Source organism: Malaya genurostris, chromosome 2 (genome assembly GCF_030247185.1).
Source record: "Malaya genurostris strain Urasoe2022 chromosome 2, Malgen_1.1, whole genome shotgun sequence".
Lineage (NCBI taxonomy): Eukaryota > Metazoa > Arthropoda > Insecta > Diptera > Culicidae > Malaya > Malaya genurostris.
Window position 1 is genome coordinate 75,027,274 of NC_080571.1, and position 15,853 is coordinate 75,043,126.

Consider the following 15,853-nt stretch of genomic DNA (forward strand, 5'->3'; position numbering starts at 1 on the left):
CCAATATATGTTTCCACTCAGTCATTGAAAAAAAATTGAATATCAGTTCAAATTGGTTTCAAATTATAATATAAATGGATTTCACAGATGTTCATATTAATTTGTGATTTGATTGTGAAGTGTCCACCCTCTCGAGTACATCTTGTATTTCCCACCTTATTATTAGTTGTACCTATTTTCTAATATGTAAATACATAACATTATATACTGTGAACTGAGTATACAGGAGCCTCGACAGGAGCATTAAAGGAAACTTCACTTTTTCGTGAACCGTGAACTATAGCAGACGTCTACACGATCATTAAAAGTGTCATTACTTAAAAATAATATCATTTTAATGAACGTGTATGGTGCACTAATGACGAGTTTTCTATAGCGCCCCTTACATGAGAATTATTTTTGTCATTTTAATGATGACTAAGTAATGATGTATTTCAAATTTGATAGAAATATCGTCATTACTGCATCATTACACGGTCATTAAAATGATATTATTTTTTTAGTAATGACATTTTTAATGACTCGTGTAAGGGCCGCTATTAAAATGATATTATTTTTTAGTAATGACATTTTTAATGACTCGTGTAAGGGCCGCTTATGCAAATTTGAAATACCATTACTAAGTCATCATTGAAAATGACAAAAATAAATCTCGTGTAAGGGCCGCTAATGAGTATTTACTTTTAACCGTATTATGCGGGTGTGCACTTTGTTCGTCGGTTTGGCTTTTGCCTTTCGTGCTTTGGTTATCTCATCGGCTCAGATCTCAAATAAAGCGGCCAAAAACAGAATAGATGACATTAATAGCTATTTGATTCAAAACGTCATATCAGCAAAATGCTCTCGCTTATTATCGTTTTCGAGTATCATTATTATTTTGTCGCATTTGCCGATAATAGTTTGAACTCATATTTTGCAAAGTACAATGTCAGATATTAGTTTGAACTGATATTCTACAGAGAATATTTTTTGCAACATAAAAAAAATTAGCAATTATAAAACTAAATGAAGCTATCGCATTCAGATAAGTTGGTATGTAAATTCGGTCTAGATTTAACATCTTTTACATGCTCAGAGTTGCCAGGCTATTTTTCATTAATCTCTCAAAACAAAAATTTATCTGGATTTGTCTGGGTCTACTATTTACAAGGAAATTTTTGCCGGGCTTCCTTTTCAGTGAGCCAAAAAAGGTCTTCCCACCTATCGTATAGAGGCCAAAGCCGTAACAATCTAGCAAGATCTGACAAAATCTGGCAAAAGATCTGATTAGTTTGAGTGTCTGGCGAAGCGAGAAAAATCTGGCACTTGTCAGACAAATCTGGCAACCTGGCAACGCTGCCCATGCTGTCGATCATCTGGTAAGACAGTTCTTCGTAGGTTTGTTTTGATAAATGTTTTATTCAATTTTGTAATGAACCTGACGAGTAGAATCGTAACTATCGCCAGAACATGGCAGCCTTACGTTATGCCAGTTCGATTCCGGTATCATGCGGAGAAAATAGCTCGTGGACCACTCGTACGCCGGTATGGTTACAAAGAGGGAATCCTTCAACGAGGACTACTTCCACACCTTGACAATGGACAGAAACTGCCGATGCCAGAATATAGGTAAATTTTAAAAAATCACCTAAAATTACTAAAATTTAAATTGTGCAATTTTCACTAGACCCAAGAACGCATGGTGCGAAAAACGAGCTCTGTTTGGCCAGAATGACTACATCGATATCCTGGGCAACGACAAACTCCACCCGACACGAGTTCTCTATTCGGTTCCATCGTGGCTGCGAGGTGTTTCCGGCAATGAATACCAAGTGTTGCTGCGTAAACGGAAGATGCTTAGTCAAACGATCTATCCTGTGGCTCGGCCAACCAAGTGGCGCGACATGGAAAAGCGGATTTCTTATCTCTACCGGTTTCTCAATAGGAAAACCAAGACCGGACCGTCAAACATATAAAATATTGTTGAAGATAGCCTCGAAGAAAATAGTTTCAATAAATATTACATTTAATTAGAGCTTATTTTTTTTGTTTGTTTAAATTGTGTATGTTTATGATAATGGGTAAAGTTCTATGGGTTCTAATAATCCGATTTACAATGCTAATATCAGCTCCCCAATCTTAACTGCAATGGTTCTTTGATTCTAGGAAGCTTTAAAATAAATGATCACAATCTGTTGTTTCGGCGCACACAAAAAAGTAAGACAGTTAATTTGCGTTACTAATGCGAAACACAAGAAAATGATATAAAATAACAAGATTTCGAATGAAATGATGTGTGTCTTTACTTAAAGATGAATTTAATCAGTTGCAATAAAATTATTTGTTATAAAAGCATTGTTTCATAAGCCGTTTTCTAGAACACTGTTATTATTATTATTATTATTATTACTTATTTGAGTATGTTTTTCATCTAGTAATTGTGCCGTCTTAGCGCAATAATACCGTAATTTACTGGCATTGGTTGGACTAATACCCTTTGCCACATTATGGATCAAATCGAATGGATCCTGAACAACAATCGGTTTAGTATACGCTAAAACTTCTCTCTCAGAACCTCCCAATTTGTAGTAATCACGCAACGATTCCATTTGCTCAGGAACTTTTTGCTCTTCTGGGTCAAAAACTCTTTTCTGTGGGGACCATCCTAGATAGGTGCAAACCACCTGAGTTTCAAAACAGAAGCGCGTCCCATAGAACGTGAAAAATCCTAGCAAGTAGGTCTCTACTGCCGAATCTGGAACCAATTGAATTCCTAACTCGTCCAGGGTCTTTTTATCGAAATCTGAGCGCCAATCTGTTAATAAAAAAAAATCGATGAATTCAATGCATCAATGGGTCCAGATTATTTACGTGTTATATACAACTGATTTGTGACATCCTTTTGAAGATCGTACACAGAAGGCAGTAGTTTTTTATCTTGCAAATAGAACATTGTTAACAATGTTATTGTATAGCTGTTCAAACCTCCAATGTGTAAAAAGTTTGCCCATTTTTTCAGGTAGAGAACTATTCGATGAACTGACAAAAGAAAAATCTATTATTCGAGAATTTATAGCATATCGAGTATGTATTACATATCGGTTGTAATTCAAATAAATACTGTATTAACATTGTGTTGCGACAAGACAGGCCGTTGGCGAATGATATGTCGCAATAAATTTTTTCCGGTTTATACCGAGCACGTAGAATCGGCGTTCTCGCGCCGGTTACCGCTGCTAACTTGCTCCAATCCTTGGACCTGGATAACACCTCGTCGAGCAAATAAATAAGTGTAGCCTGTCTGGTTTTGGAATATATTTTGCCATCGTAGCAATCTTCCGCGTCGAGAAACAAATCCAAATCACTCCCCTTGTTAGCAAGTCCTGTTATTCGAGATCCGAACATATAAACCTTCATCTTGGGGAAATTTTCCTTGAACAGCTCTATTAAATTGTCTGCTATCTTTTCATGAGCAGAAGAATTTACAATCTCACTACATATTTTTAACTGGTCTTTCAGAAAATCAATTGGTTGCCTTCCGAGGAACTTAGTCATCTTTTTCGACAAACATATATCATAACTGGGTATGCAACCTGATTCGAGATTTAGACCATCACGGGAACGACTAAACTTGCGCCTCTGCCTTGGTGTTTTTTTCGTAATTTCCAACTTGTTGTCGTCTTTGGTAGTTTTTGCCGACTTCGAGCTACGAAAAATAAAAATAGATTACAATATTAGCGGCCCTTACACGAGTCATTAAAAATGTCATTAGTAATAAATAATATCATTTTAATGAACGTGTATGGTGCAATAATGACGAGTTTTCTATTAAATTTGAAATACATCATTACTTAGTCATCATTAAAAATGACAAAAATAATTCTCGTGTGGGCCGCTAATGATATATATACCTTTGAATTTTGGAATATATACCTTTGAATTTTGGAATCCGTTTGATCTCGACACGTTGAATCTTGGGATCCCTTTGATGCAGTATCAGATTTATTTTCAATGCTACCAGACTTTGAAGAGTTTGAAGCATTTGATTGTTTTGAATTTTGAACCAATTCCTCACTATGATCAGTATTAGATTTATTTCCAATGCTACCAGACTTCGTCGAGTTTGAAGCAGAGCCTTTTTTATTTCCAGATTTAATTCCAATGCTACCAGACTTCGTCGAGTTTGAAACAGTGTCTTTTTTATTTTCAATGCTACCAGACTTTGTGGGGTTTGAAGCAGTGCCATTTTGCGCAATAGGTAGTGAGCTTGCTGATTGTTTTAAATTTTGAACCAATTTCTTACTATGATCAGTATTAGATTTATTTCCAATGCTACCAGACTTCGTCGAGTTTGAAGCAGTGCCTTTTTTATTTCCAGATTTATTTCCAATGCTACCAGACTTCGTCGAGTTTGAAGCAGGGCCTTTTTTATTTCCAATGCTACCAGACTTCGTGGAGTTTGAAGCAGTGCCATTTTGCGCAATAGGTAGTGAGCTTCCTGACTGTTTTAAATCAGGAAGATTGTGCTCTTTTAAATGTTTCACTAACCCCGGTTTTGTAGTTCTCACCGATCGTCCACAGTGCTTGCAATTGATAGTATGTGAGAAGGTATAATTGTTGAAAATGGCTTTGCATCCCGCGTCCCACGTTTCCGTTGGTTCGACTAATTTATTTGTCAAGAATGAAGCAATAGTGTCGGTTAACTGATCAATAAATGAAACAGTTTTAATGTCAATTTTAGTCAACGTTTTTTTATACGATTGTAATTTCTCTGTCAAACTATGTATTTCCCAATTCATTAGAAATAGCTAAAATGAAAAAAAATGATAGAGAAAAAAATACCCACTCCTGCGAAAAACAGGATTTACCTCTTGCATTATGCTTGTCAAAAAATAAAATTGAATATGAATTAGATTTGGCACAAAAATTGTTTGAGAATACAAGTTTGAAAACTATAACGTGACACACATTGAATACAAATCAAAGACCATTTAGTTTGTATTTACATAATGGCATTAAATCTAAATAGAATCTAAAACAAACGAAGTAAATAAGTAAACAAAATTCTCGGTTGACTTTTCATTAGGGCGTATACGCGTGACAGTTTCTCTTTAATCACTCTCTCTTTCGATTATTGTGATGTGATTAAAAAAATTTTCTTTGATATCACTATTCTGTTTGAAAGCCGAAAGTTTCGGGTATCATTTCATGCAAAGAGTTGAGTGATAAACGTGGAAACCGCTTGGTAATTAATAGAAGAGAAAGTAAACAAAGAGAAACTGTCACTTGCTTATACGCCCTTTTGAAAAATTAACCGAGAATTGTCACGCACCAGCGTTGCCAGGTTTATCTGGCAAATGCCAGATTTTTCTCGTTGAGCCAGACACTCTAACTAACCAGATCTTTTGCCAGATTTTACAAATTTTATCAGATTTCTCGCGTTTGGCCTCAAGACGATAGATGGTAAGACCTTTTTGTTGGTTTTTTTTGGTCACTGAAAATGAAGCCCGGTCAAAATTTTCTTGTCTATAGTCAACCCATACACAACCTGACAGAAATGAGCCTGTTTCATATGTATTTCACTGAATTCAGGACAGCGCAAGTGTACCTAAAAAATCCGGATGCAATGAATTACGAAACACAAAGATTACAAGAGAAACCAGTACTTCATTACGTTATTTACTGTCACTGTGTTTGCGTCCAGCAATATATTAAAAAGGAGCGTAATTCTCATATTGTGACTCACGCAAGAACTCCTGAATGTGATGAAAATATTGCGAATTTTTCTAACAGCGCTGCATAGCAACAAACTCATCAATAACGCACGTCATGCGTATTTTGTAATCTTTTTATCTTTTAATTCACTCTGCCCAACGTCTTCTCGTTGGTCTAAAAAGATAACTATTAATAGTAATTGACAGAGTTAGAAATGAAGTGTTTTTTTTAAATGTGGTGTGTGACCAAAGGGTACATAACGTATTTAGTCGTATCAATTAAATGCAAGGAATTAGTATCCATTTTCTAGGAGTATTTGTTATCATTGGATGATCTAACGACTCGGATAAAGGTAAGGAAACCATAGATTTAATCTTGGTTTGCAAATTAGCAGTATTGTTCTTCAAGTTGCAGTAGAATACATCACTTCACGTTCATTGTTCATTGAAATGTGATGAACTACTTTTAAACCTTCTATTGATGAAAAGAGAAAAATTATACTTATACTAAACCATAGTAACTTATCTTCATAATAATTTTAGTAATTTCAAGAAACGCTAGCAACATTTATTTTACTTATTTAAATATAAAAATTTAAACCACAGATTGTCGAAAAACATATACGTTATTTCCAAATATTATTCTATTTAAGACGCCATTGTGGAGCCAGAGAACCAAAACTTTTACTTATATTCTCGATGTATGGGAGCTGTCAAGTTGTCCACAGGCTGTAGATAGTAGACCCGGACAAATTTTTGAGTCTGAGACAGATTTTTGGAAAAATGATCTGGCAACGCTGCGCACGAAGTTGATTTACACACTGCCAAAAAATGATCTAATATTCACACATTTCAATATACCTACATACTCTCTTCTAACACTTAAATAAAAATTCACGTTCGAAATACTTGAAAAATCACGTGAAATGGTTATGTGAATATTTTCCACCCCTTCGTTCACGTAGTTCTCAATTGACTGGCATTTAGTAGCTATTTAATGCGTAATTCCGTGAAAGTTATGTGTTTCATAGATAAAATGTAGTAGGTATGCATATCACATTTACCTAGTAGCACAGACATCCAAGCTGTGAGGAATTCCGGCAACCGTCAGAAGGTTGGCCGCATTCCGGCTGCTGTCAAAATTATCCAGGCGAAATTGCGTCATTATCTCGCCGTCCGTTGCTTGTTTATTTCTGTCTTCTTCATTTTTTTCTTTTTTTTTCGACTTTATTTGATATTCGTCAATCCCGCATGTACATACAAAAAACGATTCATGAGAGGATGTAGATGAGATTTAAATGTGGATATGTTTGGTAGTGGAAAAGTAATGTTATTGGCAATAACATTTTCCATAATTAGTATATATGATGGGCAATAACTTATTGCCTTTTATATGTATTTTCTCATTGAAAAAATAAAACCAAGATGCTAAAAATTTAGAACCGATTCAAAACGGTTCTGCCAATCTTATATGGAAAGAATCCGACCGAAACATAACCGTTGAAACAGCCTTAACATAACCAGTAGGCGAAATTCTCTGCAGGAAACGGTTGTTGCATTGTTGCCAGACTTTTGCCAGAATTCTGACAGAATTCCGGTAAAAATGGCTGGCAGACATAGCCAGCCGTCTGGGGGGAAATCTGCCCGCCGCGTACAAGTGGGTGCTTCAGTTTAGTAGCAAGCATAGATTATCCTTCTAGAGAACGATTGAAAACAAGAAAACATTCAAGTGTTCTCGATATCTTTGCCAATACCAAAACGTAATTCACCACATGAGAGAGCGCGGTCGAATCTCATTATAGATGAAAAAACTGTTGAAATAAGAAACTACTGGACATTCACTCGACAACGAAAATAATTTTACCAAATAAATAAACCAATATTACTTCAGCAATATCAATGAATTTTGTTGAGCAGAGTTGAGCATTATTAACGTCAGTCACCTTAGAAAATGAACGATTTCTTAGTATACCCACTTTATTGTATTCAACTCTTTATTATTTCGACACGAACCCAATGCTGCCCAAATTCGCCTTATTTTTCATGTGAATTTTTGCTCACGATTAGTGTTGGGAAAATCATGATCAGAAAAAGTTCAATTCACTATCACTCGAAAAAAAATCAGTTCAAGAGATTTTCTGAAAAAACTCAGTGACTGAATATTTTCTTTCATAAAACAACCACCCAAAAAACTTTGAACCTCGAAGTTCACAAGTGATTTTTTGTGTCAGCGAATTTTGATGACGAATTTTTACCCGAAAAAATATCGCTATAGTGATAATCTAAAGTGAGAAAAGTCTCCGATGATACTGCGATGCCAAATTCCCTCTACGCTTCAGTTCGATACCGAAGTGATTCGTGCAAGATTAATTATTATATTTTATTGAATAAAAAATGTCTACTGATGTTTGCATCTGAGCCGCAACTTAGAAACAAAGACTGAAATATTTTCATTTATTTTATTGGTTAATATGAAAAAAACATATTTTGCCACTTTCCAAATAGAGATTATAGCGACGAAAGGCTGTTTTCATTCCAACTGGCTGATGATTACACTGCACTAGTTAGATTAAACCCAATAAAATCAGAAAGGCTCAGTTTTTGTTCATCGGGGAATTTATTCATCATGTATTCTACAGAGTCGAGATACAATGGCTATGAAAGTTCATTCATATAAGATGTATTCAATGTACGGACCTGAATGACAAAGTTTAAAAGGTCCTTAAACAAATAAAAAAAATGTATTCAATGTGCGAAGTTTTTTCTTAAACCGAGCAGAATGTTCGTTCGCTAAAGAACTTTTCATAACTGATTTTTTTTGCGAAATCAGTTTCAGTAAGAATCGCGTTGTCAAAAAATCAGTACTAAACTTTTCTGCAGTGAGTTTTCTGATCGATGATATTTTTGTCTAAAAATCACTTGTTCAGTCGCGATTTTCGAAATTTTGATTTTATCCCGACACTGATCACGATGTAACGCCACCGATCCCACCGATTATTTCGTACACACCACAATATAAAACTTGACGAAAATCATTCCCGTGGAACGAAACTGTAACCGCTTATATATTTCAAAAAACCAGTTACAGTTCGGCAAAGCAAAATTTCATAATATCAAAAAGTACCATGCGTACTTTAGAGCTCTAATAAAGTGGATATTTTCACGTACTGTGAAACGACTAAGTGGTTAACGTTTCTCTCCAATATGTCCGTTCAAGTTGCCAAAAAGTGCCATGAGTACTGTAAAGCAGTAAGAAAATAATACTTTTCGGATACTGTGGAATTTTTGGTGGGTTGGAGAGACTTCGCTTCAATTTCAATTCGATATAGATTTTACCAATTTGAACATATTTCACATAATTTAAAATATAAAATGCCAGTGTTAATCCATAATGGTAATCATCTCGAACATCGGTATTTAATTACCACCTATTATGTGCGCTCAGTGTAATCTAAATTTTTTTTGAAAGAAAAATGCTAAGAAAATTTCATTACTGTTCAATCTTATCGTTTCTACAGCACCATCTTTTTAATTTCGCAATAATTTCGATACCCAATTTTAAACACGTGGCTCGAAATGACAAATTGGAAGGATCAAGTATACATGTGAAATCTCCACACAAAACATCTCGTTGCGCGCCATACAAATTTTTCAACGATCTAGTATTCTTTCCTTCGCCGGCCAAGCACTTATGCAACTCGTTGCGCGCCAAACACCTATCGGTGATCTAGCAACCGTTGGCGACTTTTTCAGTGGAAATTCCATTGTCCATACAAAACAACTTCATGGATTTTTCCCACTTTTCCGGAAAGTTTTCCTCATTTTTGTCTTTCTCTATAAAAAGGTATTAGAATTGCTGGAAAAACCGACTTTTGAACGGAGCCTCGGAGACCCATAATGTTATACACCATTCGACTCAGTTCGACGAGATCGGAAAATGTCTCTTTGTGTGTATGTGTATGTGTGTGTAAGTGTGTGTGTGTGTGTGTGTGTGTGTCGTTTGAAAGCTACTGTCGGGCCATTGATCAAGTTCAAAGATCAAATGGCTATGACTTTTGGTTCCGGAGATATGATTGTATAAGTGACGTAACCGACAAAACGCGTTGTATTTTCACGCGCTCAATTTTCTCAGAGATGGCTGAACCGACTTTAACAAACTTATGCTCGTTTGAAAGCTACTATCGGACCATTGATCAAGTTCGAAGACCAAATGGTTGTGACTTTTGGTTCCGGAGATATATTGGTATAAGTGACGTAACCGACAGAACACGTTGTTTTTTACCGCTCTAATGTACATAAGGGTGCCAATATTTTGGGATCACCTCTAATTTCGTAAAGCGCTACTGTTTAAAAGTTTAAGCACCTCGAAAAAAGTCATCATGCAAAATTTGAGCTAAATCGGACATGGCTTAACGGGGTGCAGCCCAGCTGTTAAAGTTTGAAAATTTTCGATCTTGAAAAAGCACCACATGAAATTTCCGAAATCGAAAATTTTTGTTGATGCCAAAAATCTTAAAATTGCATGAAACGTCGAGATTTAGTGTTATTAAAAAAAAAAATTCGACATTCGATTTTTTCAAAAAAAAATTTTTTTTTCAAGATGACACTAAATCTCGACGTTTCATGCAATTCTAAGATGGTGATTTTTCAAGATATATACTAAGTGGAATAAGAAGGGTTTTTTTAGATTAGCATCACTCTTCTCATACAAATTGGCAACGCAAATGTCAAGCACTAGTTTGGAAAAATGATGCTAACTGTGTGACATAAACACTGAAACATGCTTTTGTGAACTACTCGAATCAATCTGATCCAATTGGTGTCAACATTAGTATCCGAAATTATTTAATAAAATGATGAAATATATATTTTCATGAGACTGTTATGAAAGAAGAGAAAGGCGTTTTCACACCACTAGGTGGATTAAGAAGAGTTTTTTATGTACGAACCCGGTGGGGGTAGAAACTAATCAAACAAAAAAAGATTCATGTAAATCCGTCCATCCATTCTTAAGTGATGCGAATACAAAGAATGATCTATGCATTTTTATATATATATAGAAGATAGATTATGAAACTGGTTTCATGACTAGGTTTGGAACAGAATTTAATGCCTTAATTTAAGTTCTTCATATGTAACCAGAGTTCAGATTCAGCGAATATTCTGACACAAAATTCAAGGTTTGAATTTCAGACATCAGATAAATTTCACAAATCGTGATTTTAGCACTATTAAAATATTCCCAAAAAAATATGCGACGTTTTCCTTCACTGAATCTGAATATAAATCCACAGAAAACAACAGCAATGGCAATGGTTTTACTCTCATTTGTTCGGCGTTATTTATCCGGTAGAATTAGTTTGTCGGCAATAAGTCATATTTCAGTACCGTTACAGTTCTGGACGTAGAATTGGCAAAATTTACACACTCAATCAACTAATACGATAATAATTTTCTTATTGATATTTCAAAATGTGAAAGAAGCATACCAGTTTTGTTCGTATTCACGCCCTCCAGTTGTTTCTATGACATTATCCACCCCTTTTTTAATTGGTCTTAATAATAACTAACTAAATTCAGGGAATCAATTATTTTTTCGCCGATAAAGCTGATTTGGAAATCTTCGTGCATTTATTCATCATGTATTATACTGTCTTGAATTAGTTAAAAATATTTTATTATTTACATCACATACCAAAACGGCATGGGAAAATTCCCACAATTTTGAAGTTAATCAACATACAACTTACACATCGACTACAGAAAAACTGATTTTAGGGCGGTTTCAGTAACACAAATCCCAAATAAATCGCTTGTAACCATATTCGATAGTCGTACCAATTTATTTTATTATTTCAAACGTTGGTTTTGAGAACGGGTTCTGCTCTTTCTCGTAAAAAAAGGTAAAAAGCGTGAGCTCAATTATCTAATCTACTGACACTGTTTCTCATTTTCCACAGTAATATTTTCTATACCAAATATTTTAGCACCGATTACAGTTCTCCGTTTCGATCAATAATGCTGAAAGTAATCTATTTAACATTGTGAAGAAATGTTTTTCGACTAAATTTTCATCCGTGAGTCAGTGGCCCATTCACAGCAGAACAAAATGCGAATTAGAGCATTCGCGTATGTCATGCTGCTACGAACGGTTTTGAATTTGTAGAAGAAAGTATCTAAAATTGTTTGAAGTTTTAATGGAATAATTAGTTTTCATAACATGCGTGTGTTTGAGTAGTGATTTACTTCACGAGTTCTGGTTATTTTATGATTAATAAGTTTCGAAAAACACATAACGCACTTAATTTTCTAAGTAAAAAAAAAAATAAAATCGAACATCATGGATTAGTGAGGATTTATGGCTCCAATCGAGCATACTTCCAAAATGTGAGATTTAACAATAATACATGACAACAAACGAGTTTAATTCGAATATATAGTGTCACACAAGTGACAATATTGTTTTAATTATATCTAAAACATTTTCCAACGGAATCAAGTGCTCCAGCTGCAAACATGTGGCGTTTCAATTGAAATCGAACATTGTTGACTTGCGCCACTGTAAACAGTGCAATACGTTTGCGAAGAAATCGCTCTTGGACCATCTGGCCGATGCCAATCGATCCTCGATTTCAGTAGTAGCCAAACGCGAAACAGGTCTTATAATGTTGATTTATCCAAAAATATCGCACTAGTTAAAAAAAACAGATTCTATCTTGGTCAGCCTGAGCAGTCTCAGACAACTGCATTGATGCTCGGACAGCATGGAGCGCACCGGGAAGATTTACCACACAACGAGAAATTTTATGTTCAAATATTTTTTGGCGGTAAGTATGATTTATTGTGTGATACAACGCCCGGAACTGTGCTGATGTGATCGATTCTAATCTAATCTGAATTGTAGAACAAATTATTCAAAACAGATGCATCGTATTTTCAATTATGCTAAAATAGTTGAAATGAACTGAAATTTTAAGCGATGCTTCAGAAGTTTCAGTGAATTAAACCCATTAAACCTGGCTCCGAGGCTTCCGGAACCCTGTGTCGAGTCATTCTGTTATTAACAGGTTTTCAATTGTGAATCAATCGCAAAAACCTAAAAATTTATGAAATTTCAATCAATTTATCATTTTTTCCTTCCTCATAAAAAAACACACTCGAAACATAATTTAGATCTTGGCGAAAAAACACAACGAAGTGCACGGTAATACGGTTCGGTGAAAATAGCTTCTTACGAAATATTCGTTCATTTTACCTTTTTAATCAATATAAAAAATAGATATAGAATTCGCTCAAACTTGAGAAAAACTTTCCTAGAGCCAAATTTCATATACCAATCGATTCCGCTCGATGAACTGAGCAAATATCCGAGTGTGCATGTGTGTGTGTTGTCAATAAATAGGTCGAGATCTCAGAATTGACTGGACAGATTTCGATTAAACCAGTCGCAAATAAGAAGTCTTTTCGTCGCCCTAAACGCAATTGATTTTTTTTGTGATCGGATGTTTACTTTTTGGGTTATACAAAGTTTTAAAACAAAATTTTCAGTTTTTTGGAAATATTGTCACAATTAGCTTTAAAAACAGAATATGTTTTTTTTACTTAGATTCCGCACGGTAATAGCTATCCAACAAGCTTTCGATTGCTAAAATTCATTCATGTTAAACGGAGATTTTGATGTTTTTGTGTAAGCGACTTTTCCCTCTATTCCAGTAGTAGGAGTTTTACGCGCTTGGTGATAAAGCGATGTTTCGGAGCAAAGCGAAACACGATTTTCAATACTGTTTCATGCAATTGTTTCTTAGCACCTAAAAAACTATACACAGCACCCTTTTTCATGACGTTTCGATTTTAGCACGGTTCGTTTTTGGCAACATAATCATTCGAACATGGAATATGTATTAGAAAGATGGAAGTATTTTCAAATTCAAAACAATACCATATTTATATTGATTTATATTACTTGCAGCCAATAATTGCTGGAAGAACACAACTTTCTACACCCTTATTCCATTCGAAGAAGTTCGTCGAGATTTCTAATCGTTGTAACTCGGAAAGCGTTAATTGTACAAAAATGACGTTCAGGAAGAAGTTGTAAGGAATCGATTGGGCACTCAAAAAAAAAAATATACACTGAAAATTTTTTTTGATTTTTTTCTCAATAATTACAAAACAATCCGAAAAAGTTAAATAAAAAAAAATAAGGGTTTTAATTTTTTTTTGATAATTTTTATTTTAAAGCTGTTATTAAAACTTACAGATTGATGGCTATCCCATCCGTACCTTTTGAAAAATGAAGAAGTTACAGCTAAAACAAGATTCAATTGAAATCTAAGAATCATCTAATATTCAAATGAAAAGTTTTAAGATTCTGTAAAACATCGTGTTTTTCAGTCAGATATAACTTCCGGTTTCGGGGATACAGGGTGATTGGTATAAAAATGTCTATTTCACATAAATTAATCAGGTTTATCGCAGATTTGGATAGTCGATAACCAAATAAACGTATTTCAGATTTAGTGATATTCAGTTTTCGATTCGGAAGGTACCCAAAATTTTGATCCTTACTACGATTTCTCAAATATATCTACACTGATTTTCAAACATTTTAAAACAAATGTAAACTATACAGCTACTCAGGTGAATTTATCTGACTTCGGCTACACCAATTTTCGAATTCCGGTTCCAGTATCGAATCGTTTCTCATAACTCAATCGTTTTCTCAAAAAAGCCAAATCGAATTTAATAAACAAAAATTGAAATTAAAATAAACTTTTTTGAAATTCAAACCGATATAGAGGATGACAATCCCTAAAAGCATTAAAGTTGGACTCAAAACTATTGCAATTTATTCGGCAAGTCAATTCATGGCTAACGAATTGGTTTGGGCTATGCTGGTTCCTGAATACCGAATCTGGAAGTATCGTGAATAACCGTAAACTCTAAAGTGGAACTTATTTCGACATCTCATGGAATATTTAATCGATTGTCACACTTTTAGATTCAAATTCGATCCGATTTGCAGTTTCGACATTCCAGAGTAATGAGTGATTGAAATCTCAAGTTGCCGCTTAAACGACGCTCATTAAAAAACTTTCATGAAAACTGAAATACCGAGGAATATTCATGCAAAAAACACATGCGAATTGATAAAAAAAAAGGTATCATCTCACTGCTAGGTGGATTAAGAACGTTTTTTGTTGTACGAAGCAGGCGAGGGTAGCAACTAATCAAACAAAAAAAGGAATCATGTAAATCCATCCATCCGTTCTTACGTGATGCGATTACAAAGAATGACCTCTGCATTTATATATATATATATATATATATATATATATATATATATATATATATATATATATATATATATATATATATATATCTATATATATATATATATATATATATATATATATATATATATGTATATATATTTATATATATATATATATATATATATATATATATATATATATATATATATATATATATATATATATATATATATATATATATATATATATATATATATATATATATATATATATATATATATATATATCAGATATCAGATATATCAGATAAAAAAAACTGCGATCTGTGGCTCAAAATTTGTCTAGCAAATTGGATTATAGAAACTGTGGTTGTCCATAATAACATATGTGAATATGGCCCCACCGCGCACAATCAGCTTTTGTACATGCTCAAGAAAAATTAATGAAAACAGCAAAAGTATTTTTTTTCTTTTGGTGAAATCTGTATTGAATTTAAGAAATCAGTGAAAATATCTATAATTTGTATTAAATCTGTGAGCGCATGTAAAAATCTGTACAATACTGATAAATCTGTATAAATAGCAAATCTGGCGGGATGACCAATGTAAGCTAGGAGATGTAAGCGGTTTCAGCTGTCAAAAAGACAGCAAATAAAAAATAAAAGCAATCGAAACAAATTCATTATTTTGCTTAGTTTTTTTGCTTCGTATTACCCTAAGACTATTTCCTACATTGAAAACTAAATTTAAAAAAAAAAATCACAACCAAGACATATTTGTGATTTAAATTTTCCAATTTTGACTATGAGCTTAACTTGGTGCAATGAACTTCATGCTGGCTATGGGCTCTACCCGCGCAACAGTTTCTCTTATAATTGTTCAACAT

At 34.0% G+C, this 15,853-nt stretch overlaps 3 protein-coding genes across 3 annotated transcripts in view; 2 read left to right on the forward strand and 1 right to left on the reverse strand.

The window, feature by feature from the left end:
• The first annotated feature begins 1,326 nt into the window (after positions 1 to 1,326).
• On the forward strand, positions 1,327 to 2,014 carry LOC131430384 (large ribosomal subunit protein mL51). The gene is made up of 2 exons (XM_058595317.1): positions 1,327 to 1,608; positions 1,667 to 2,014. The coding sequence occupies exons 1-2, from the start codon at positions 1,412 to 1,414 to the stop codon at positions 1,953 to 1,955; spliced, it is 486 nt and encodes a 161-aa protein (XP_058451300.1). The 5' UTR covers positions 1,327 to 1,411; the 3' UTR covers positions 1,956 to 2,014.
• On the reverse strand, positions 2,010 to 5,003 carry LOC131430383 (terminal uridylyltransferase 7-like). Its single transcript, XM_058595316.1, has 5 exons — positions 4,848 to 5,003; positions 3,913 to 4,787; positions 3,075 to 3,685; positions 2,851 to 3,018; positions 2,010 to 2,794 (listed from the first exon to the last, which is right to left on the reverse strand). The coding sequence occupies exons 1-5, from the start codon at positions 4,854 to 4,856 to the stop codon at positions 2,340 to 2,342; spliced, it is 2,118 nt and encodes a 705-aa protein (XP_058451299.1). The 5' UTR covers positions 4,857 to 5,003; the 3' UTR covers positions 2,010 to 2,339.
• A 7,204-nt stretch (positions 5,004 to 12,207) lies between these two features.
• The window catches only part of LOC131430462 (NADPH oxidase 4-like), a 29,960-nt gene continuing 26,314 nt past the window's right edge, over positions 12,208 to 15,853 (forward strand). Inside the window, exon 1 of the mRNA XM_058595476.1 lies at positions 12,208 to 12,520. Coding sequence (XP_058451459.1) covers positions 12,458 to 12,520 — 63 coding nt within the window. The 5' untranslated portion in view covers positions 12,208 to 12,457. The remainder of the gene's footprint in view (positions 12,521 to 15,853) is intronic.

Bases quoted from the DNA above. Each gene is read 5' to 3' on its own strand.
- LOC131430384 (XM_058595317.1), top strand. From the start codon at position 1,412: ATGAACCTGACGAGTAGAATCGTAACTATCGCCAGAACATGGCAGCCT. The intron at 1,609-1,666 runs GTAAATTTTAAA...AATTTTCACTAG, and splicing joins CTGCCGATGCCAGAATATAG to ACCCAAGAACGCATGGTGCG.
- LOC131430383 (XM_058595316.1), bottom strand. The intron at 3,686-3,912 runs GTATATATTCCA...TATTTTTCGTAG, and splicing joins ACGGATTCCAAAATTCAAAG to CTCGAAGTCGGCAAAAACTA. The intron at 2,795-2,850 runs GTAAATAATCTG...TTTTATTAACAG, and splicing joins AAATCAGTTGTATATAACAC to ATTGGCGCTCAGATTTCGAT.